Here is a 25,786-nt window from a genome sequence, read left to right on the forward strand (position 1 = left end):
GCAGCAGAACAGTGTCCTAACGCAAGTGTGTAATGGCTTCTGACCACTTCACAGATATAAATTCCACCTCCCCACTGCGTATTCCCAATGCTGATTTATAGATGCTATAAAAGATATGCTGACACTACAATTATTTTCTCCCTGATTTCATCAAATTATAGTGAAAATGTAAATCCATCCCATGCTGGTGTTGACCACCATTCTTTTGCTCTCACATTTTGCCTGAACACTGCAGATACTTTATGGATGTGACGCTGAGGGTTGATAATAGTGTAATTGGATTTCTTCACAGCATGCCTTCCGCACATATCAGAGCTGATTGATGTCACACTATAGATTCAAGTCAGAGTGGTGAGATTGTCACTGAAATATTAATGGAATGGGTGAAAATATGTGAAAACAATACAATGGCTTACAATAATAGAGAGTGAGGATGGATGGATGGATGGATGGATGGATGGATTGATGGATGGTGGATCACTTCCGGTGTAACGTCTGGAGACGGTTCAGTTCGGTTCAGTTGGACATCTGATTCAGATCAGTTCGACAGCTGTTAACGAGAGGTAAAAACTATATAAATACTGTTCGTTTTCTCACACAAACCGCTCGTTTCGTGTATTAGCCCATCATTCACAAGTCATTAAATCATGTTTAATTTTGACTTCTCTGTGCATGCTCTTTGAGGTGGACCCCGAAACTGCATTGACAGACAACAACGGTTTGACCAAAAAATGTCAAAATTGAAAATGCTGTGGAAATAAAGAGACCTACATCTTGGATGCCATTGAGGTAAGCTAAAACATATCAAAAATTAGATTTTTGATTAGATTACAAAGTGAACTATTCTTTTAAGCACATAAAAAATATTGTTGGTTTAACTTAAAAAAAATAAGTAAGTTAACCTGGTTGCCTTGATTTTAAGTTCATTGAAATGGAAACAATTAGTTAATACAATGAAGGAGATTAATTTAATCACCAGAAACTCAAAATATGATGTTATCTGAACTATATAAATTATTTAAGTTGATTCGACAAAAGAAAAAAAAAATGTTGTGATTACAAATCATGAAAATATTTTTTTTACAGTGCAGTGTTGGTGTGTAATGTATGATCAAGATATACAACCCTATTGTTGTTAAGGGAAAGAACATTTCACAGAACTTGCATTACTAGAATTACTTGAGGCTATTTCTGTCAAGGTAAGAGTATTAAAGGCAGAGGTAGAATTCCCCAAAAATACTTTTCTTCCCCAAATTTAAACTGTCTTTATATATCAATGCATAATTAAAATGTAAGTAATCTGGAAAATGATAAAAATCGAGTGTAATCCTCTGTAAATTATACAATGGCTTGTTCTTTTTCACTTCCAAAAACGGTAAATTAAATGGTATTTTATAGTAAAATTACATATATCACAGTTATTTACCGTAAGGAAACTTTTACCATTAAAATCGCGATCATTTTTTTTACAGTTCTGCAGTTAAATTTAGCTCTTTCTAATTTGCAGTCATATTGAACAATACAAGTATTGAGTCAGAAGGTCCACTACAAGGTCCAGATGTCTTTGAGTAGAAACCAGGCCAGTGCAATGAATCCATCTCCTCTTTCAAGCTGCCAAATACTAATTCTGTTGCTCTCATCCCCTTGGAGATTTTACTGGTTTTGTTTATCAGACTTGTTTAGTGCAATGCATTTGACACATTATTTGTCACAGCAGGCTGGCTTGATGTAGCACTGACCTTACAGTATGTGCCTGTGAAGCCCATCTAATATTCTTAACACTTTCAAATGCTCATTACTGCTCTTTAATAAGTACACAGACATTATTATTTCTCTAAATAACTGTCATCAAAGCAAAGTGCATGGGTTATCTCAAACAAGTGAATTTTCGAGAATTTCCCAGACTTACAACGCCCTGAGAGTGATGCATTCTTTGTTTGTTCATCAAACAATCAAACTGCTTTTATAGTCAAGCTTTTTTTTTTTTTTAACTTGGTGCTACCTCTAATCATATTTTCTACAAGAGAGTGCAGTTAGGGGAGGGCTTGAGTTTTAATGGACTCTAATGTGTTTGTTTGACCCTGGGGAAACCATCATGGTGTACAGTACATGCAGGTGATTCAGTCCTATTTGCAGGTAAGTTCTGTATTAAGTTTCTGCTATAAGCAGTTAACGTTAAATGATTAGCTACAACAATATTGTGTTGATTCTGTTATGTTTTTGGATGGTAAAAATAATTGTTAATTTCCAGTAAATAATACTGACAAAAAAAACAATCAAAGATTTACTTGATTGTATTTATGTTCAAACTTTAAAACACAATTGTGTCTTACAATATATTTTTTCATTTTTTTCACCATAAAAATGATTTTGTTTGCCATATTTCCACCTTAATATGACTGAATTGTTTGACCTTTTGCTGGAATTGTTTACAAATAAGCGTTGTGGATTCTGTCAAATTTAGCAATGTTTCTTGATGATTTGATTATTACTCTTATTGTGGTTGAAGTATGTTGAGGTCTACATAAGGGATTTTTTATTCATTTATATGGTCGTATTAATGTTGGTTGGATGTTGTAGGCTAGTGTAAGACAAGCACTTTGCTCTTCACAATACTTCCCTCATTGATGAATAGCATATGCTATTAAAAGTTTTGCATCTGTAAATTTGTTAAAACAAGTAGGCTACATAGAGCTTTATGTACTTAACATAACCAAACCAATCTGCTACTAAAACATGCTTGTGATGATAAAGTCGAGTTGGCCTGCAGGAGATATATACGGAACAACAGTGTTTGAGCGCTCTGTGTAAAGTAGGGGAGAGCGGGGCACGACTTAACGCTTTTTGACTTTTTCAGTTTGTGTATACTTAAGGTTCAGAGTATTTATTTTATCCCACATTCATTTCCCACATTTACAATTGTGTTTCTTTTTTTATTAATACAGTGTATACATTTTTCTTGATATTCCCCAAAGAATGGAAGTGAAAGGTGCAACATGCTCCAGGTGGGGTACATTGTAACATATGACATTAATAATGGTAACACTTTATTTTGATAGTCCACTACTAACTCTAAGTAACTTTGCAAGTACATGTCAACTAACTGTCATTACAGTATTAGTTGACTGCATGCTCAATATCTGCTAACACTTTATTTTCATGGTTCCCCAACAGAAATTCTACTGACAAGTAACTTGGCAACTACAAGTCAACTTATTCTACTATAACCCGAAACCCTAACAACCATAACCTAACAGTCTAACAAGAGTTAGTTGACTGACATGTAGTTGCAAAGTTAGTAGAATGTCTAAAGTGGACTAAAGAAATTATTAGGAACCTTAATAATTTCTGAACAATGACTCTCAGTCTTTATTCACCTTTTTCTCATGTTTTCTCAATAGAATTCATAAAATCATGGAATAGAATAGCATAGTTCTAATAGGGGCACATACGCAGTGTGACAACATGCAACACCTGCACAACTGGGATTTAATGTCTTCTGCAGATCAGCAATAAAAAACTCTCAACTGTTAAATAACATATTGGAGATTAAAATAATGTCAAATTTGTATAATTTAAAATAAACACCAAAAATAGATATTAAAAATTAAAAATTTGCTGGTTAAAAATGTTCAGTGATATTTTCCAAAGATTTCCTGAATTTTGGCGCATTTTTTTTTCTCTAAGTGTTGATATGGCAAGTAGTTGCCTAAATAGCCTACACTAAGTTTCGTCATGCTGGCATGTGTGCAAGTATTCAAAACACCCTCACGGGCAATTTATGTTGTTTTGGAAACATATTTTATTTGGTATTTGGGAGAACAGTAGAATTAAGCACAATCAGAATTATTTAATTAATTTCATTCTTTTAATGGCAAAATGTTATGTTCATAAATGCAAATTCTCCTGTAAAAAAAAACTAATTTTATTTTATTTAGGAAAGAAATTGAGCTTTATATTGATTCACTCCGATTTTATATGAAGCAAAAAGCAATTAAAACATTGAAAATATGCAAATGTTACCTATAATATCTTCATATAAGTTTACAATACCCCCCTAGTATGAAAGTCTTTGTAATATCTATGCTGTATACATAAATGTCTTTACTAAGATTGTTCTTAACAAAAAATAAATAATAATAAAAAAACACCCTCAAGGGCACAGCAGCGTTAACTAGTTTTTTGCACGTGCATAATGTTATTAGGCTACGCGTCATCACAGTCTAACGCGAGTCGAACTTCAAATTTTTTAAAAACGTGTCCATGTATTTAAAACAAATATCAATTTTACATTATGGAGCTATTTGTTTTATAGCCTATACCCGTGGCAGGCTACATATCCTGCTTTATAACAGTGACGTTAAATTAACTGATATGGACCGATAAAGCAAACGATAAGAGATAAGAGCTTCACGATGTCAGGTTGTCTTTTGGTTTGTTTAGTCCCATCTCAAATGGCCAGCAGTAGCAGGCGGTCAGTGTTGGAAACGCAACGCACGTCACATTTCTCCTCAACCTCCCGCGAGCTTCTCACTTTCAGTTTGCGCTTTGCAACTTCGCGAATGTCTCTGCGTTTCCGCTGGTGTGATGTGAAGATAATGATGCTTTAATGTAACTAGTTCTCGATGTTTGTCCTGATCTTCATCTCGAGACGAGAGTTTTGGTGGGTTTATCGCTGCGCGTGCTGTTTGGAGATGCAGAAAACATCACCTCTGTCACTGTCACTGAGTGATTGACCTACGGAAACACTCTCATGTAAGTGTCATCATTTAGATTTTTCTTGGGTTATGTAAGTCTTATGATAAATAGTTATGTTATATAGGCTATAATCGATTAAATCTTGTTTTCTTTAATAATTACTTAAAATAAGCGTTTCAATAGCCGCTACTGTTGAACAACTTTAATTGTATTTTTGCCTTGTTGCCACGTCTTGATATTCCTCCAGATCTAAAATTATGTAATTTCAGGCGTGTGCTTATGGACATTAAGCTGATATTGGATAGACATAATAAAAGTTATTGGGGTCACGAGGTGCCTTTTCCATTTTGTAAAGATTGTTTTCAAAATATGATGTATGTATAGCTGACGTACAGTATAGCAACGGTTGGCACCAATGTTGACGGTTTTACAATTCATTTAGTTATTAAAAGCCTGAGGTGAGCTTACAAAACTACAGGGTATTTACAGTAGGTCTATTAAAAACAGTAGTAAATGATAATTCTACAGATTGCAAGGTTTTGGTAAGCAATTGCTTACTGTACAAAACCTTCACAAAAATTACAGTAAAAGTAGAATGACTTACAGTATATGTTGGCTACTTTGAACAGATAACTGCGTTTCAAATGTTTTCCATGAGCCATAAACTTAACCTTTTCAATAAGAGGTCATTGTAAATGACAACATTCATCCTGTAGCTATAATAGATTATGTATTAATACATTTAGTTAGATGCTCGAGTGTTCTTTCCACTAAATTCCTCTGTTGAATACATGGTTTTAGTGTGTGCAATAGCACACTCCATTTCTCACGATTTAACAAGCAATTTAACAAGCTATAAATAAAATGCCTTTGGCAGTGTTTACAGCAAGTCAGTTGTATTGTGTACAATGCAATATATTTTCATTCACATTTGAGATGGGAAAGGATCAGTTAGTCATTTCCCTTTTTGGCAGCAAATGATCAAAATAAATGAAAGTGACACCACAGCAGTTGCGTTTCATATCTCATTTCAGCTCGGTAGCTGTAGATGTAATACAATATGAATTCAATACCGTGGTTCTGCATTGAGAAGTGTGTATTCTCTTCTCCTCCTTGCTGTAATTTGTGTCTGACTTAGTTTCACGCGGCATCTTGTTCTCTCCAGCATGTGGCTGCATGGTCTTTTAGAGGCAAAGGGCATGTGGCACGTGAAAAGGTTTTCTGGAATGTCTTGGCTGAAATGGTGTCTCCCTCTCTGTTTTGTTAGGAAACAAACACAACGTTTAATCAGTCCTTTTTAAGCAAACAGTAATTGCCCTCTTGGGGATGCGAGATAAGAACTAACATTAAAAGCATGACTAGAAGAGAAGAGTAATCTTCCCGTGAACCAATGAGGTGTTTGCTCCAGTGCCACCCGCCTGAGCTAATAAGAGTGTTTGTGAGGGTAATGTCTGGTTTGAGCACCAGATTGTGTGAGGAAAGCTATAACCCAGTGGCATAGTGGCCCCGCAAGTGGCTGTTTTCAAACTTACTAATGAACTCATAACATTTAAGTGTATAATTAAATATGTGGAGTAATTTGTAGTTTGAAACATCTACAGTAGTGGCAGATTTTATTGCGCCAACAGTTCACAACCTGGTAGAGGTTAATGTCTCCTTCAACAATACACATAAGGCTTTATGTGGTCAGTCTTTTTTCCCCTCACCTACCATATATGCAATGCAGTTTCATGGAAAAAGCTAACTCTGATGTAAAGTGCGCAGCGTGCTTAGCGTATCGGTGAGTTCTATTCAGCGCTTTGATCTGTTTAGCAAACCTGACACTGACTTCAGCAGAAACATGCCACATGTCAAGCTATATCATATTACAGCATCAGACATAATGCTTATCTTGCATGCCTATCTCACTTCTCAAAACCAGAGGCTCAATCAGGATCATGATTAACACGGCTGAATTTTTGAATGGCTTGATCAGTAGAATCCTGTGCAAACATTCCCACCATGTCAAGTGGGTTATGTAAAAAGAGAAAACGCTAAGTCCACCCGGGACTCCGATGAAGCACATTTTTGTTTGTCTCTCTCCACATTAGACGGTGTAACTCAACACGTTCTGTATTGGCTGTAATCTTCAGCCCCTTGTGGTCCTCTGGACAAAAGTAGAAGCTTTTAGTGAAGCTATTGGTGCAGTCACTTCTAGCAGTATTGACGTGTGAGAATAAAATACGGAGGTTAGGTCACCATGGCTCAGAACAAAAGGGTTTATACCTTTCCTTTGGCACTTACAACTACAGCTTTTATCCGACTTTTATCAATAGCAGATTTTTTTTTTTTTGAAAAATACAGCAGGTGATTGATAAGATAAGCTTCTAAAGCTATGTGTAATTCACAATTTTGAAATAAGGATACTGTTGTCTGCATGTTCTCGTGTAGTTCAGAGGGCTCAGAATATATTAGTAATAAGTTGAAGAAGTAGTTTAGTCCGTTTTTCCTCGAACATGCGCGTTCCAGTTAATTATTGTCAAGTTAATGTTCATTATCAGCAATGTTATCAACAAGGACTTTTGAAGGACCTATTAAAGGGGTGTACAATGGTTTTTCATGTATTCAGAGTTGTTTACAGTGTTAAAGAGAGGGATTCTCAGGCTAAACATGGCCAAAGTCACTGTAGGTGTCTGTTTATTGTAAAACCAAATCATGTCCTCATAAAGCATGAATAAACACACAAATCATTTTTACTTTTAAAAAACTCCCGCCTCAATCGGCATCAAACCACACTTCCCACATGTACACCTTTAAAGAAAAAAAATATGACGACATAAAGTGAAAATTAGTGCTGCTCATCTTAAATTTCAACTTATTTTATTGCGCAAACAGTTCACAGCGAAGGTACAGGTTAATGACTCTTTCAACAATATGCTTTAAGGCTTTATGTGGTCAGTTTTTCTCTTTTTTTCCTCTCACCTACCATAAATGCAATGCAGTTTCATGGAAAAAGCTAACTGATGTAAAGTGAGCGGCGTGCTAAGCATATCCAGCCCGTTCTCATCCTTTAGCGTCATATAGGTGACGCTATATGACAAAACGGCGAAATATACGCACATGGCACCCTTTATCGTTAATATAACACGCAAACCCTAGGCGTCATAAATCCTTTAGCGTGAATATGAGACTACTTTACCCTACCCCACACCTAAACCTACCCATCACAGCGCGTGTTATATTAACGATAACAGGTGCCATGTGCGTAGTATTTCGCCGTTTTGTCATATAGCGCCACCTTAATGACGCTAAAGGATAAGAATGCGTTGGCATATCAGTGAGTTCTATTCATGTGGTTTGTTTTTTAGACGCTCTCAACGCAAAAGCTTCGCGTGCTTGTGATTATTTAGCTCCGCCCACACGGCACGCCTCCAAACGCTTGTTTTTTTTCCGGAAAGACTCAGTACAAGGATGCAATACTACTCTATGTACTCAAGGTTAACATGAGATTGACTGAAACTGAGTGTTAAAATTTTCACATTTTAACCCAAATTTGGGTCAAATATGGACAAACCCAAACTTTGGGTTAAAATGTGAAAAAAATTAACCCAATGCCTGGGTTTGTCCATATTTGACCCAAAGTTGGGGTAAAACAACCAAGCATTTTTTATAGTGTACAATACAACATTCTTAAAAAAAATTATGGTTTTATGAAGAACTTTTAACATCCATTTTTCATATCGCTCAAAAGGTCCTTTATGGTGGAAAAAGGTTATTTGCATTATTAAAATGTTCTTCAAACTAAAGGCAAAGTCGCATTAGCAAAATTTATGTGAAATGTCCTGACATAAAAGGTCCTTTGTCAACCGTGTAGTGATGCAAGAAGCACAGTTCACACAGGGTCATTTTCATACAAAGCTTTCGTTTGGTCAACACCACAAATTTGCATGATCAACTTGAACGTGGAAAAAACTTGCCATCGCGTGAAAATAAATCATGCCGTTTCCTATTTAAATGACTGGATTTCGGCTCCAAAATTTTGCCAAGCAATGACCGCGCCTTAAGAATTTAAAAAAATTTTTAATAGCCATACACTGAAAGGTTCTTTGAGGAATCCAATACGGTTCTTTTATCTTCTATTTATTTTGAAGAAAGTATGCACAAGCAGTCACAGGCATTACCAGAAATGTACAAATTATCAGTAACGCTTCCTTTTACAGTCCAGTTACCCATGTGCAGTAAATACTATGTACTTATTTAAGTAACTACAATTACTGGGTAATAACTAGTACTAACCCTGAACCAACTCCTAAACCTACCCCTGTTCCATGTACTTACCTTATATTGGCCAGTACTTTCTAGGTAAGTACACTGTAAGTACTGTACTGTAAAAGGAAGCGTTACCAAATTATCTTTTTTTGCTTGAGGTTATAATGACAGTAAACATTATATCAGTTATAGTCTTTATTTTAATACACTTTTGTAACAATGTTGTGAGTCTTGAAGACGATTTTTCAAGTTCTCTTCTCTTTTTCATGGTGATTTTCAACTCTTTACCCTATCCTGACCCTACTAAACTATTTGGCCGCTTCACTGTCATATAAACTAATCCGTCTCTGCTTTGAAGTGTTTCTCAGCATGACACTGCATCTAGTTCCCTTTTAAACATCGCTTTGGTTTTTTTGCTAAGCAGGTGCCAGCAATTTCCTCGTCTCTGCTACATTACTGCCAAGTTACAGCCTGTCAACACAATCACAGATTAAACAGAACAATAGCAGAAGTGGACCAGATGCACCAGATGAGATGTGGAGGTGTTTCCTCTGCGCTTTATAAAAAAAACAGCATGAAACCAGTTGAGTGAGCATGAAGCATGTTTAGAGCTGAACTCTCTCGCTGTTTCTCCCTGTTCATCTTGTTTTCTGTCTTCAGAAAACATATCGTCATGTTGATACTAGTGCTGTCAAACGATTCAAATATTTGATCACGATTAATAGTATTAATGGCCGTTAACTCGCGATTAATCGCAATTCATCGCACATTTTGATCTATTCTAAATGTCTTTTTGTCGCATTATTTTTTCTAATTAATGCTCTTATTAACATGAACACATGAAACATTGACAATACAGTGTTCAATTTCACACTAAAACATTCTCACACCTGATCTCTCACACAATGTATCAATAAAAGGGTGAAAGAAATACTGACAAGGTCCTGATATTGACGACGGGGCGGAGAATTCGCATTAGCCGCATGTGCATGCTTGGCCATCAATGATAGTTCAGTTCACAACGTCAAAAAAAACAATTTGTTTATCCACTCAAAACGTAACGTTAACCTACTATTTGGCCAGCTCGCAACAAGTGTTGTTTCCGGTCTAGATCCGGTGTTGTGCCTAATTTTGACCCCCTGCCAAATTATTACCCCCCTCGTTGAAGTCAGTACCTGATTGCTTAATCCCAACCCCGCCCATAATCCTACCCCCTCCCCCACAACTAATCCTAAACCTACCAATGCTAGGAGGGTAATAAATTGGCAGGGGTCGAAATTCGGCACAACACCGGTGCATTCAGACAGGACGCGAAAAAACATTTCTATAGGGTACGCTGGTAATCGTCACAGCGGCAAAAGTGAATTTTAACCGCGGTGTGAGGTTTGGCCATGGAAATGAATGGGTTTCATAGCGCAGCGCCGCGCATACCGCGTCATGTTGCAAAAGCAAGTAAAAAAACTACAAAGTTTGCCAGGCCGAAAAGACCGTTAATCTCGCGATAAAAAAAATAAATCGCATTAAAATGGGTTTGCGTTAACAACGCTAATAACGCGTTTACCTTACAGCTGTTGTTGATGCCTCTTTTAATTGCGATTCGGGGTAAAGGTGATTAGCATTTGTGACCGTGCCTAAAGCAGCCGACCAGTTTAAGCCAAATTAAACGTCACCAATAAAACTCTTGACTGGGGACTTGAGTGGAAAATGTGGCACTTTTATTGAAGTCATTAATTCGCCTTGCAGGATGCCTGCCCTGGTCTCTCTAGAGACACACGGCCACCTCTCCAATGGAGCATAAAACACAGTTAGGAAAGGATTAAATACCTACCCTGAATCAATACCAAGGGAGACAGGCAGTTCTTACTCGGCTCACCTGCCATGGTCAGCCTGCTATGTGGTCGCTGTGTACTGATATAATGGACCATTCCTTGTAAAGCACATTGCCACTCTCTTTTAAACAAGAACAAATAAAAAAGATCAGTGGTTACAAAGGAAGAATTTGTTAAGTATCACTTAATTTAACAGTTGAAGACAGAAGTGATCTGATTTGGCAAAATCAGAATATAAACTTTTAATTAGTTAAATTAATATTAATCTCTTAATTAGTTTAAAAAACCTGACATTTTCACTGAAGTTGTTTAAATGAAGCCCATTAAAGATAAAGTTTCATTTTGTGTATCTCTGAATGTTTGCATATTTGCTTGTGTGTGTGTGTGTGTGTGTGCATGTGCATGTCTGCATAGAAACTGACATTTAAGGAAGTCGGTTGAGTTTTTTGTTTTCTTTTCTTATGTAATGTATAACTTACACAATGAGTTATAGGGGTTTTAAATAAGTAAAAGGGATTGTTCATCCACAAAAAGAGATATTCACAATATCCAGATTTTTTTTATACACTACTGTTGAAAAGTTTTGAGTCAGATATTTTTTTAAAACGCATAAGGAAATTAAAAGGACAATTTGATATAATAAAGAAGCCCATATGAATTATGTGTTCTTATTTATTTTTAATTTTTGAAGCCATATGACAGATTTGGAGACAGAAATTGTTACTTACTGAAATTCTCCCCATAAACAGCAGCACAAAAATCGCACTTTAATTATGATTATATATATCTCATTCATTTTAAAAATGGCTGCAGTGATGAGACACATAACTATTATATTTGAAAACGTGCACGCAGGAGTGACATTTGAGAGCTATAGAGAAGTTGAATTTTGGTCTGTTCCATGCAAAAAGGATTTAAATCATAATGGCTTCAGAAGACATAAATAGCACATACAAGAGCACTATAAACCAATTTTTTTGCTGTCCTTTTTGGAGCTTGACAGTTCCTGGTCATTGTGTGCTTTCCACTTATGTTTCATTGTTGGAGACAAACCATATCCTTAACTGTTACAGTTACACGACTACAATGGACATATAGCGAGCCGGCATTCCAGAGGGTTTAAAAGTTGAAATGTGAAGCACGTATTTTGTTAAAGCACTTGAATTAAAGCCCTGGTTATTTATTTATTTTTATTGTAAAGTTGTCTAAATCACAATTTTTACGTGGGACTACTTTTCTAGGTACATGACATTACTTCTAGTTTATTACAAACATAATGTGGGTGGAGTGTGTTGCTTGTAAATGTTCCCTTTCTGGAATTGAAAACATTTGATGTAACTACACAGGCAAGGTCACTATAAGTGATTCTATCACTCGCATACCATCATGTATAATATTGAAGCATTGTGTAATAAATAGTAATAATAAGCATTTTAGTGTTGCAGCCTGGCCTTGTGCTCACTGAGCTTTTTAAGTTGATCAGTTTGATCATCCTAGTTGTGTATCTCTGAACAATAAACACCATTGGTGAATTGGAAAGTGTGTTCAAACTGTCAGATGGCAGAATGGTGTGGTGAATGGTCTGGTTATGCCCTCAGGTAGACACCATGAGTTTGTGTCCTGCCTAGCTACCTGCTTATTCATCATGCTGAGCAGTCTGAGACCCAATTGAATTAGTTCCCTTTCAGTTGCCCAATGTCCTTGTGTTAAAAGCCTCCGCTGTTTAAACAGCCAGGTACTGTAGGTCCTGGCAGTAAAAAAGTTTAGTTGGGCTTCTTGCACCACTATCATCATACTGAAGTCATCATGTCACACTTAAAGGAGCCAGGTTTCAAAGAAAATGAGCATATTATTCATCACTGGTAATGATACCTTCATCAGCTCTTTTGTACTATCGGCTAATGCAGACCGCAAGACCAAAATGCTGTAAGTCTGTCATTACATTTATCTTTGAATTATTATGTTTTTTCCACTAAACCGTCACTCTAGGACAGGAGAGACTGCCGGAGGGAGAATATGTCTGGATAACATCAGGAATATATCCATCTGTAGACTAATCGCTAAATATAATTCTGACACATTGACCCGTTTTGCAATAGTTGATTTTTCCTTTTATTTGAGTTTGTGTGTGTGTGTGTGCGTTATTAAATTAGTTTAAAGTGTACTGGCAGAGCATAAACAGACCCTGTTCCTTTTTTCCCCCATTTCATAACATGTACAACCATTATGGCCTTTATAGTTGCATGCTTAATCTGAGGAAATACATAGCAGGTGTTAAACCAGTTCTGAATGGTGTTACATAAGTTCAGAATGCATGACTTCATTTTGAAAGCTTAAGTATGAAAATATGAGTTGACAGAAAACTTCCTCTGTACTTTGTGTATAATGTCTATCATAAATTACCAAAAATATCTTATTTAATATAAGTTGCTTTGTGAAATAAATGTAAAAAAAATTAATTGCATGCCTTTATTATAGCATATTTGAATAGATGGGAAAGTAATGCATACTTGAAAAGTTATCAATAATTGTCTGCAATATATTAGATAAATAAAAGCAACGTTTCACAATTTTTTTAATTCGTCACAAAGGTGTATGATATGAATGTATTAGGATAAGTGATCGTTTTAATCATCTTTATACCTTCACTATTTCATATCCCTTCACAAATTAATGTTTAGTAAATACTGTATATTCCATGTAGGTCAAAAAACTGATTGCATGGTAATTATAGAAAATAACAGATATCAATGTGCTGTTTGAAATAGTTTTAAATTGACTATAGTATGTAAATGATGATTAATCTGAAAAAAAAATCTTATAAAAAAAAAAAAAGATTTAATAAATTTTTAAAAGTTACATCATTTTTTGTCCTAATGAGGAAGTGATGTTTTTTTTTTTTAAATGTAAGTGTAGAAAGTTTTCTGTGATGGGTAGGTTTAGGGGTCAGTTTATAGTGTAAGGGGATATAGAATATACCATTTTTACAATATACAAATGATTATGTCTGGAAAGTCCCCTTAAAACATGAAAACACAACATGAGTGTGTGTTCTTTGAAATGTATCCCTGTTAGAAAGGATGAAGAAATTGGTTGAATAGCAGCAGGGAAAGGTGTCAGATCTCACCAGTCAACAATCTAAAAAGCAGTTAACCACAGGACTAGACCTCACCTTTTGCTGTATTCTCCTGGGCTAGGCATGAACCTGATATGACAGCACAGCAGTGAATGCATTAGTCTTAAAGGACAGAACAAATGTGCTGCTTTTCTGAAGTTGACCAAAATGGGTTTTTGTAAAGGTTGACGCCAATACCAATCTCTAGAGAGATGTAAATATATTGATGAATGTCATACCGTCTAATGGCAGCAAATAAAATTTACATATATCGGACAAATGATCACTTATTTTACTCTTCCTACTCAAAATTCACTAAAAAGGTGAAAGCAGAAATTATTTACGAAAATGCAATTTATCGGTCTATCGTACGCTCTTGGTTCTGTAGTTCTCCCCTGCATTTCTTCATGTGTTTTCCCCTCATAATGTGGCATATAATAACTAGTGAATCAGCCTGTTAGGCTTGTGATTGTAAGCTTTGCTTGAGAACTGGAGAGAACTTTTATGGGTTAATAAGATCTTGATTTCTTGAATAAATAAGGTTTCTGAGGGCTGCTCTGTACTGAGCTCTTGCTGCTGGGCGATTTCAGGAACAATGTCGAATCACTCAGCCTGTTATAGATCTTCACTCTCATGAAATACAGGTAATTTTATGGTTTTCCAACACGTTCTCATCCCAAGACGTCATCTAACTGACGCTTTGGACCATGCGTCAACATCCAACGTTTTAGGGTACAATTTAACGTCAGTTAGATGACGATACTGGGGCGTCTGACGCTTTACCTTTAGCGTCAGTTAGATGACACGGGTAGGTTTAGGTCCGGGGTAGGGTTAGGATTAGATAGCGTCATCTAACTGACGTTAAAGGGTACCCTAAAACGTTGGATGTTGACGTCAAAAGCGTCAGTTATATGACGTCTTGGGGTGAGAGTGGGCTTGGTTTTCTTGTACCAGAGCTGCACAAACCTTACCAAACAGGCATTATTGGAAATGATGAGAAATTTAGATTTGTGTCGTGCATCTATAAACTTGGGAACATCTGTTGTCACCTTTGATATGGGCTTCATGTAAGCTTTAGATCTAGTTGACCTTTTGTCCTTCCCGTGGACATTTGAATAAACCTTATTTGACCCCGGTGTCTGTTGTGCATCTAGGAGTTTTGCCAGGCCTGGCTGTTGTATCCTTGATCTGATCTCCCACTAATGAGTGAATAAATGAATAATCAGTCGTTTCTATTTTAAATTCAGCCTTTTTTTCTGGATGCCTCTCTCTCGTGCCCTCTCTTCCTCTCCCTCTCCCCGTCTCTCTCCAACTCTTTCATTAAGAAATAGCGGAAAGACCCGTCTCTCAGCACCTCCTGATTGGAAAGCTGCCGGCTCTCCTCTTCAAATACTAACTGTATATGTTATTGTGAGGGTGCTGTTGTGATAACATTGGGGTCTTTCCCATCAGACCAGGAAGGGGGAGATTTGAAGACAAGAAGGGTCTTGTTAAGGCCATTGTGTTTACACTCATTATTTAGTGTGACCCCACAGGGCGAACCACAGGGACGACTGTCACAAAACATAAAGCTGTTAATAGCTCTGACACAATCCTTCTGGCAGCATCTGAGACTAGTTTGTCACTCTTAGTTATGCTTGCGCACCAAAAAATGCAAGTCGTTACATTATTATGTGTGCAACGGTTTTTTTTTTAGAAGGCTACTTTACATAAACCTTCGATTTGTTCTTCAAACTGGACAATAACAACATTTATCATTTCATGAAAGAGCCAGTGCCTTGGGAGACCAGGTCATTCAGGGGTCAAGTGTCCAAAGCCTTCCTTTTCCTATTAATTTTCCCTGCACGTACCAGTCTGTCACACACACAAAAAGTGTGTTTAACACAACAAATCGCAAACTTTATCCACAGGAGCGGATAACAAAATTGACATTTGAGCCGTTGGGAAAAAGGCTGATTTGATTAAGATAATTACCGTATTTAGGCACACTTAAAATTGAACCTAATTAAACAGGCTTTCTCGGAACGTGATCACATTTTGCAAGAACTAATTAGTTTTTTTCTATGTATGGAGGAAAACCATGTTATTCTGCCTAGCTTTTGTAAAAGATTATTTTTTGAAATCGCAATAGTTGGTGACTGCCCACACTTAATGTTCCTTATGCAACGTGTTTTATCCTTGGGCAGTGTGTCCGATCATCTATCTATCTTTTCTATCTTTTTCTGTGTAGAAAAAATAAATATAAACATTTTTAGAGCCACATGAGAGCTAATGATGACAGAAGTTTATTTTTTTGGGTGAACTGTCGCTCTATCTCTGGTGAAAATATGATGCAAGTGTGTAGTCACTTATGCTGACAGTTGGCAAAATATCGTACACTCAGTGGGCCATTGTTGTACAAATCACATGTTGGACACGTAGTCTCATGTATCTGCTGGATTACATATCTATCAGACAGAATAGAAAATCTAATGTCTACATGTCTTTAATTTAATGTCTTTATGCCTCCCTCAACTCAGGTCTACGCTTACAGCCAAACTAATGAGTAACTTAGGAGAGCCAATCATTGGAGATCTTTAAAAGTGAGTACAAGAAATGACCCATAAACAGTTTGTGAGCTTTAGCTGCGAGCCATGACCATTGTTACAATGGAAATGTTTTCACTCTGTACATAGTTTAACTGGTTTCAGGTAATGACATGATTAAAATTGTGTGCAAATTAGAGAAAGCCAACAACGCAACCCTATAAGAAGAACTCTTCTATTTCATTACCAGTTTCACACAATTGTTTGAGTCCTGCATTTTAGGGTTTTTTTTTGTTCCACCACAAATCAAAAAGAAATATAACACTTATAGGAAAGGTTGTCATTACTGACAGGTAAAGGCTCATTTAAACAGCCCTGATCGGCCATTACGCAATGGTAAACTGAAATGGGATGCTGTAATCAACACTCAACATCTGATTACATAATTGTGGAAGCTGTAACCACAGTCTAAATTGTATTCAGTTAATTGTGAAGCTCGAACTTTACTGTTATTTGTGTTATGCCGTTTTTTTCCAGACATCATTCCAGTTTTATTGAGGGCTCTTCTTGTGAAATGTTTTTTCAATAACTCCATGTCAGTCCATGACACATTTTCACTCATTAGAGACTATAGAGACAATTCTTTTACTCTAGAGTGTCAATATTGAGACGAGTATCACTGACCATCACCTTGTGTCCCTGATTATTCATATCCTCATTTTCAGGGTTATTGGGTCGACGTCGGTGTTTTGTTCATTATCTCCACCTGCCTAAAAGTGGGAAAATAGAGAAACAGATTTTTATTTTGTGCTTTTTATGAGGTTTTTATGTTGCTACACACTGTAAAAAAATTTTTTTTCAAGATTTATTATCACAACATTTTTTCTTTTGTCAAATCAACTTAAATCATTTATTTAGTATGACTTATTATTTTGAGTTTCTGATGATTAAATCAATCTCCTTCATTGTATTAACTCACTTTTTCCAGTTCAATCAACTTAAAATTTTACGGCAACCAGGTTACTTACTTTTTTAAGTTAAACCAACAATATTTTTTTACAGGATCATGGATAAAAGCCAGATATATTTGTTTACACTGCGTTAGAAGATCTTCTCCTTTTGTGTAGAGTTGTAAATGCACACAAACTGCATATTTTAATCTGAGAGATCTTTTCTCTTTTGTTTTTGCATCTTACCAGCCAGTTCTGTCCCCCTCGCTTTTTATCTCCCAACCTGAATGAAAATGAAGTCGGGTTGACAACTTTCCAGTAGTTTACATTCCATCATCTTTAAATCTTTATCACCCTGTAGTGCTTTCTGTTTTTCTCTATTGAAGGGTACATTGTTATCTGCCACTGTGAGATATTGATATTGAAGCAGAATGACAGATTGGATTAGGTCAGGCATTTTTAAACCCATTGGCGTATCGCTCACCGTTTCTGGCCCCATCAGGGCAGCGGTCCTCTGCTGTTATCTCATATTTCCTACTGATTGAAAAGCATCAGGCTCGTAAGCAATTTCTTAAAACTGGTGACATACTAGGAAAGCTCTCTGGTTCCTGATCTGTTTGTTTCACAGTTTTTGGCTGGACACTGGTTGGTGGTGACTGGTGACGTACATGATAAGGTGTTTTTACCACATTGAAAGCTTTGAATTCAATCTCAAACCTTTTTAGAGTCAGACATTGTAATCAAAATAAAATGCAGGTCATTTTTAACACTGGGTTTGGAGGAAAGCTAAGTCATGTTTATTTCCTAAAAAACAGTGCAAAATAGTTGTATGTGTGTGTGTGTGTGTGTGTGTGTGTGTGTGTGTTTGTTGATTTGTTTTGTATCTTATGTAAAACAATAGTCCATTTTGATTTGGGCTTTTGCAACATTGACAATTCATCTTATCACTATAGCAGTATGATTTTATACAAACTAAATCATTTTAAGGTAAACCAGTTCACTATTATTCGTAACTCTCCAAGGCATTTACTTAAATGGGGAAATGCTGTTGGCAAAAAATGTTCATTTAACATATCTGGAACAACTGAAATTAAATCTTTTTCTGTTTTATATTGCTGAAATGATGCAATGGTGTGCCTGCTTAAAGGGTTAATTAATTAAAAAATGTAAATTATATCATCATTTCCTCACCTTCATGTTGTTCCAAACCTGTATGACTTTCTTACGTCTGCAGAACAGATAAGATTGTATAACTATCCCTTCATTAAGGTTTAATGTTGAAACATCCATTTTATTAGTGTTAAAATATTTAATATAGTATTATAACACATATAATTTAATATTACATTTATTATAAAAAATGTAACATTTTAATACTTTTATTTTAAAAGCATAGGAGTATTGTATTCTTAACTTGTGAAAAATACAAGCAAATATTATGATACTTATGATTTCCATTACGAGAGTAGATGTGAAAACTTCATAATGATTTATACTTGGCTTTCGCCAAGGTAAGCTAAGACGTAGCTTTACAGTAAACTATGCTTCTCCATCCATTTACGCTTCTTTCCATATGGTGGTGTGACTCCCCTTCTGTCTGGCGTTAACGGATGCAGTCATGCAAGTAAAGCAAGTTACATAATCAGATAACTTTTTTCAATAACTAACACATTACTTTTAAATTTACAACAAAATACCTGAGTTTTTTAAATAAGTAATGCAAGTTACTTTATTTTCCCAATAATTGACTGACAGCTCTCCTGTTCTCATGTTGACAGAAATCATGAGTAAGTGCAGAGGCGTTGTTTGCGCTGTGATAACATGATGCTTATTGTAGTTATAAATAATGAGCATGTACACTAAATATAGGCATGCATAATAAAAACAGTGAAATTCAGACTTTGAATACTACACAAACCTGCAATATTTACACTGTAAATTACACAAATATACATTATGTATTTAATCTCACTTTATTAAACAGTGTCATTGCTGCTGACCTTTGATTATCCAATTCATCCATATGAATAAGATAAATTACTTTAATCATTCATCACATTTGTGTTTCATAGTTTTTATTGCTGAAGTGAGAGTGATCTTCTGCCATCCAGAATGGCAGCGCGCAGCTGAAAGGTTTGTTTGAGCTATGCTCTCTGCTGTACAGGTGTGAATTTGCATTTACTTCAGCCTAAAACGTATTCATTTCACTTTTGGTATGAAAGGACCTTTACATTTGCCAAAATAAAACTTTTGTCTGTTTTTGTCATTTAAAAAAAAAAAAACATGCAGCCCCAGCCTAGGTGGGAAAAAAGTAATGCAAAGTAATGTGATGCATTACTTTACATGAAAAGTAACTAAATAACGCAATTAGTTCAAGTTGTCATTATGACTTTTGAGTCCTAAAATATATCCTTTACAAGAATTTTTTTTTTTTTAAATGTACAAATTGAACCTTTTGAAACTTATTTTTCACATATGGATAATGTTTCAAAAAATTCATTTAAAAAAAAAAAGATCTGTTTTATGTTTTAGGAATGTTGTCTGTTATCCCTAGAGTCTGAATCACATTGAGTCATTTCTTCACATTGTTCAGCTATTTCCTGAACAATGTTCAGTCTGAACACGGACATGCTTTGAAGTTATAAAATTAGTTACATTTACTTAAAGATTAAATTTCACTAGAATCATTTTGTGGGAATATTCGGTTGTTTTACTTGTAATTGTGCAGTATTTTTTGTTATATGGATGCTAAGAGATACAGTACACACACGCATTGCTACCCAGTTAGTTTGCACACTAGTGTCTCTCATTTATCTCTTATGCACAGCCACAGTTTCTATGCGAATCTATAAACAATCGGAAGCAAACAGCAAGCTTGGTTTCACTCCAGACACTGAACCACATCACTATAGTTTAATAACAACACCATTTACCTTGTTTTCCATGATGAGCTTAACATGTGACAAATGATGGAAGTGAAGTATTTATAAAAATAGGAAATAATTTTAAAATATTAAATGTAAAATTATAAATGATAAATTTTTTATTACTTTAAATTCATACAATATGAATAATTTATATATGTGTTTTTGTTTGTTTATTAGGCAAGCAGAAAAATACTTACTGTTGAGGCACTTTTCTCAGAAATACTGTATAAATCTGAAAGGTTTTGTAAAAGAGGTTGCCATGACTGTGCAAGGAGCATATTGGTCACCTGTCAAGTCGTAATGTTCTGCTCTGTTTATTTTATGTCACATTTCCTCGTGCTAGCAGGTACATATAATCTGCTTGATCTAAGGAGAGAAAATACCTCCTACGTACCAAGACCTGCACAAATGCCTGTACAGAAAGAAACTTCCTCCTAGAGATGTTGTACAAACCTTGAAAGCAAAATGGAGCTTTGTAATAAATGTTAATTCAGTTGAACTCCAAACAAACACATGCTAATGTGAGGATGACCAAGGTTAGAGGTGGGAATAGGAAAACATACGCTCATTGTATCACAGAGCAAATCTAATCTAACAAATACGCAGCACTGCCCTGGAAAGGCCATTTCTCACCTATAAAGATCGCAGAAAACTTTCTGCGACTCATAAATAATGAAGCGTGACTTCTAAACCTCGCATAATTGCTCTTTTTCCTCTTTTTCCTCTTTTGCAGATTGATGTTATTGGACAGAGCAAAGAAGATTAGTCATTGTGCGACCTTGAGAGATGGAGTTGACCATTTCATTCTGCTGACCTGCCAGAGACCTCTCCAAGGTGATCATTTCACAAGGATTAATGGCATGTTCTCTTGTGGTCATGTCTTTGACCTCTGAGCCCTCCGAGAGGTTAAAACACTAGCCATGAAATGTGGTAGAGACATGTGACATGTCAGGCCCACCATGCTAGACCAGAGTGGGCTACAGTGTTACTCTCCCTATTCAATACATGAAAGCAAAACGGAGACCTTTTGACTTTTCAGTCTCATTTTTAAACATGGCTTGAGTTTGGACCGTAGAAACTTTTTTTCAATGATTATATAAGTCTCAGAGGAAGCGAAGAGACCATGTGTAACATCTCAACCTCGTGCAATGTTGCCTCGAACATAGACCAGTTCTTTCAGCCGGCGCTGTATATTATAGTCATCGTCCTTGGCTTCCCCACTAACTGCATGGCCCTGTGGGCCGCGTATATGCAAGTCAGGCAGAAGAACGAGCTGGGGATCTACTTGATGAACCTCTCGGTGGCTGACCTCCTGTATATTGCTACTTTGCCACTTTGGATCGACTATTTCGTTCACCATGACAACTGGATCCACGGGCAAGAGTCCTGCAAGCTATTCGGTTTCATCTTCTACACCAACATCTACGTCAGCATCGCCTTCCTCTGCTGCATATCTGTAGATCGTTACTTGGCGGTGGCTCATCCCTTAAAATTCGCTAAAGTCCGCAGGGTCAAAACAGCCTTACTGGTCAGCGCGGTTGTATGGATAACCGAAATAGTGGCTAACTCTGCACCTCTCTTCCACGACGAACTCTTTAAGGACCGATTCAACCACACCTTCTGCTTCGAGAAGTATCCCATGCAGGACTGGGTGGCTGGGATGAACCTTTACCGCATTTTTCTCGGCTTCTTGGTGCCTTGGGGTGTGATGCTGGCAGCGTACAGAGGCATCCTGAGAGCCGTGCGTGGTAACGTCTCCACTGAGCGGCAGGAGAAGGCCAAAATTAAGAGGCTGGCCCTCAGTTTGATCCTCATCGTCCTCCTCTGCTTCGCTCCCTACCACGTCCTCTTGTTGTGGCGCAGCGTGCTCTTCCTCAGCAACCCCTGCGACTGTGGCGCCGAGGAGAACTTGTTTGGTGCATATCACGTGACTCTGGCGCTCACCAGCCTCAACTGCGTGGCGGACCCAATCCTCTACTGCTTTGTCAACGAAGGGGCCCGTCATGACGTGGGCCGGGCCCTGTCCACCCTCTTGGGTCTCTTCCAGCGAGGCCAAAGCCCGGAGGCGCTTATGGGGGCATCCATCACAGTAGAGACGCCCCTGGCCATGAAGAAGCCCGATTTCTACAGTGAAGTCAAAACCAATGCCTATAAAACTGACATTGAAGTACTCAAAGACGAGTGCCTTCAAATGACCATTCTCAGTGTTAAAAAGTGAAGTTATATGTCAATGTCAATAGCAAAATATTAAACCAAGTGCAATTTTGAAGCCCAAAGAATACTTCAGTTTTGACATGAACGCATAGTGTATGTGTACAGCATGTGAAACACTACACATGTGCACTAGAAAGTTTCATCTTTGTCCAGTGTCTAAGCTATTTCTCTCCAGAAGTTATGACCGATAAAAATGTCTTTTAAAATTTTGTTTTTTGCATGTATCTCTTAAACCCCTCACACAACCTCTTGTCAATGTGGTCGTATATTGTTGTTGTCGTCTCCAGTAGTTTGTTGTTATGTCTCATCTTTTTCCCCAACTGTGAAACAAAGGGGCACCGTCGATACCTTGTGGAAAAACTAACCTACTCACATAGAGCCCGTTCTCATCCCAAGGCGTCATATACGACGCTTTTGTCAAAGCGTAGACATCCAACGCACATGGCACCCTTTAGCGTCAAATGAGACACAGATATATATAGGGCAGAAGGTGCCTCCTAGTGGTCTAACCCTAACCCTACCCCACACCTAAACCTACCATAACAGAATCGTCTCATTTGACGCTAAAGGGTGCCATGTGCGTTGGATGTATACGCTTTGGCAAAAGTGTCGTATATGATGCCTTGGGATGAGAATGCATTGGCATATACTATGCCGATGATTGAATTTATGGCACGCACAATGTACACGTAAAAACCGAAGTATACTTTTGGCTTAACCAACCCGGTTCTATGGAGCATATAATAAGGTACTTTGTACAATGTCTCTGTGTTTTGTTTTTTGTTTTTGTCCATACAATGGAATTCAAAGGGGTCCAATGGTGTTGTTTTGGACCCCATTGACTTTCATAACAAACCACACAAAAACCAAATTTCGTAGACAAAAACAATTGACACATTTCTTAAACTACCTTTTCCGTGTGTTTCAGTAAAGAAAAGAACTTTAATGTGATTAAATGATGTCAGAATTTTCATTTTCGGGTGAACTATCCTTTTAAGTGTAAATACTTTTTGGGGCTGCTGTACATGAATGTGCGCTTTCTGAAAATAACCATACCAACACCTATGTGTACCTCACGTGTTACCCAGAAACACTCTCTATGATGAGGATTACTGATGTCAGCGCAGTGTTGATGCCAGAATCCCTTGAATGTTTTATATGTAAACATGCCTGCCATTTGTGTCTGTTCTTATAGATTTTGCAGGAAATATACTATCCCTATTTTGAAATATTTGGACATTTTAAGCAAGTCCAATAATGCCAGAGTCAACAAAAGTAATGGCCAGACTATTCCTAATATGCATCTTAATATGTGGTATAACAAGATTCTTTAACAAAACTGTCTGGAGGAGCAAGTTCCTCTTAGATGTCTCTTGTTTGATATACTTTATGTACGGTGGCCCACTACAGATAACCAAAATGGAAACAGTTTCCAAACAATGGGCTTTGCTGTTGTTTACATTTTTTTCTGCATTAGGTCTCCAGGTGCCCTGTTTCAGCCTACCAAACTGTAAGTCCTGAATGTCAGCAGTGAGATAGTGCAATGTACTGGATTTGCTGTTATGCCAAAATAAAACATGTCAGAAAAAATATATTTAATGCTTTAAATAGTTCTGTTAAATTCTTTCTTTGTCAACAGAAAATAAAAGTTATTTAAATAAAATGAAAAAAGTCAAAGTTATATAACTTTGAGAAAACCTTGCCAGAACTATTAGTTTGGATGACATTATGTGTGATCAAGGGCACTTACAGCAAGCTTTATAACCTTAAGTAGATGGTCATGTGGTTCAGTGGAAAAAACAATACAACATTAAAAAAAGTCACAAACGTGTCAACATCGACCATTCACGTGAAGATGAGTCATTCTGATTCCCACCAGTCACTGTAAAGAAGAAACAAGCTGTGTGTAATAGAGCAGAACTCTGAGCTGCAACTTAAAATGCTCAGGGGGGGAATTTTCACATAGTCTGTAAACACAAGACTTTATCTCCAAAATATTTATGTATGCTACGTCTGCTAATTCCATCGTGTTGTACACAGGAAAGTTAAATCTTTCTGCGCTTGGAATCTGTTTTTTTGTGTTAAATATTACAATTATTTGTGAAGACATTAACTCACACATAAACTTAAAGTGCTTTAGCCATCACTAATAAAAAAAAGAATAACAGGGGGAATAAAGATTGAATGAAATCTATTTTATTCACTGTCATGTCTTTTAAAACGAGAACAATGCAAAATAGTCTTTATGCAAAAATGTGAAATCATCTTTATGCTGCGAAGCATGGCCTGTGTGTTTATTAATAGACATGTTCAATAGCACACGCCTTGCTAGCATTTACTTTTACCTTTCAACATCTGTGTGACTGAAGTTATGTCTTCATGCTCCTTCATTCAACAATGTACTGCAGCACACTGCCCATCTGTGCAAGGTCAGTGTTCACTGGGCCACGTTCCTCCTGAGTGAAACACAATGCCTTGGCACTTCAGCTCTGTGTTGGTGCGGTGTGGCTGTCCAGTGACCTGGAAAGGAGTAATGCCAATGGATTCTTATCTGAAAGTGTCAGACAGGACAAACGTGTCGACATGCTCCTTGACAATATTTTGATTATCCATTTTAAGAGGAAAAAATTATTCATCAAATAATAATAATTATTGCTATATAACTACTAATAATAATTTAAAATTATTATTATTAGTAGTAGTACTATTACAATTATATTTTTGTTTATATTTTAAGCTGGGGTATGTAATTTTCTCTCTTTTTTTTTGACCATTTTTTTTTTAAATCACTTCAAATCCTATTCCTAACCCTACAGCCACTGAGTTAGAAGCACTGAAATGAAAATTAAGCAATTTAATCATCTGTGTAACGGGCAGAACTCCAAAAACTCCAGCCAATCATTCCCAAGACCATTTAGAGTCATTGGACAGTAAATGCGTCAATCAAACGGTCGTACCACACCCCCTTCCCCATATCCCTCACGCGTGTGTCCCCTTCGTGCGCATACTCAAAGCTTGTGACCCAGTCACAATAAGTGCAAGTCACCCCAGGACAGAGAGAGAGAGTAAGTGTAAGTTGCTTTCGCTCATGCATGATTGCGCGTTCATGTTCTTCGAATGGGTGGAGTCATGTGTGTTTTCAAAATCTGCCGGTCGTTTTGCAAATCCCATACTCTACCTTTAATTTGAATATTGGTGCAATTGTGGTGTAGGTATAATAATCTTGTAATAATGTAATAATCTTACAAAAAAAAAAAGGGATTGAAGTTTATTTTATGAA

General features: G+C 36.7%; 1 protein-coding gene across 3 annotated transcripts; it reads left to right on the forward strand.

Moving 5' to 3' along the window:
* The first annotated feature begins 680 nt into the window (after window positions 1-680).
* On the forward strand, window positions 681-24,203 carry gpr4 (G protein-coupled receptor 4). Of its 3 annotated transcripts, none has more exons than XM_089121187.1 (2): window positions 681-789; window positions 21,026-24,203. In XM_089121187.1, exon 2 carries the CDS (start codon window positions 21,416-21,418, stop codon window positions 22,508-22,510), a length of 1,095 nt encoding a protein of 364 aa, XP_088977313.1. In that variant the 5' UTR covers window positions 681-789; window positions 21,026-21,415; the 3' UTR covers window positions 22,511-24,203. The 3 variants fall into 3 exon arrangements, with proteins under 3 accessions (XP_088977313.1, XP_039518506.1, XP_039518504.1); XM_039662572.2 differs by lacking the exon at window positions 681-789 and adding an exon at window positions 1,999-2,136; XM_039662570.2 differs by lacking the exon at window positions 681-789 and adding an exon at window positions 4,466-4,755.
* Window positions 24,204-25,786: the final 1,583 nt, after the last annotated feature.

Source organism: Pimephales promelas, chromosome 16 (assembly GCF_988280905.1).
Source record: "Pimephales promelas chromosome 16, fPimPro1.hap1.1, whole genome shotgun sequence".
Lineage (NCBI taxonomy): Eukaryota > Metazoa > Chordata > Actinopteri > Cypriniformes > Leuciscidae > Pimephales > Pimephales promelas.

What these genes read in the sequence shown, in the direction of transcription:
- gpr4 (XM_089121187.1), top strand. Translation starts at nt 21,416, where the DNA reads ATGTGTAACATCTCAACCTCGTGCAATGTTGCCTCGAACATAGACCAG.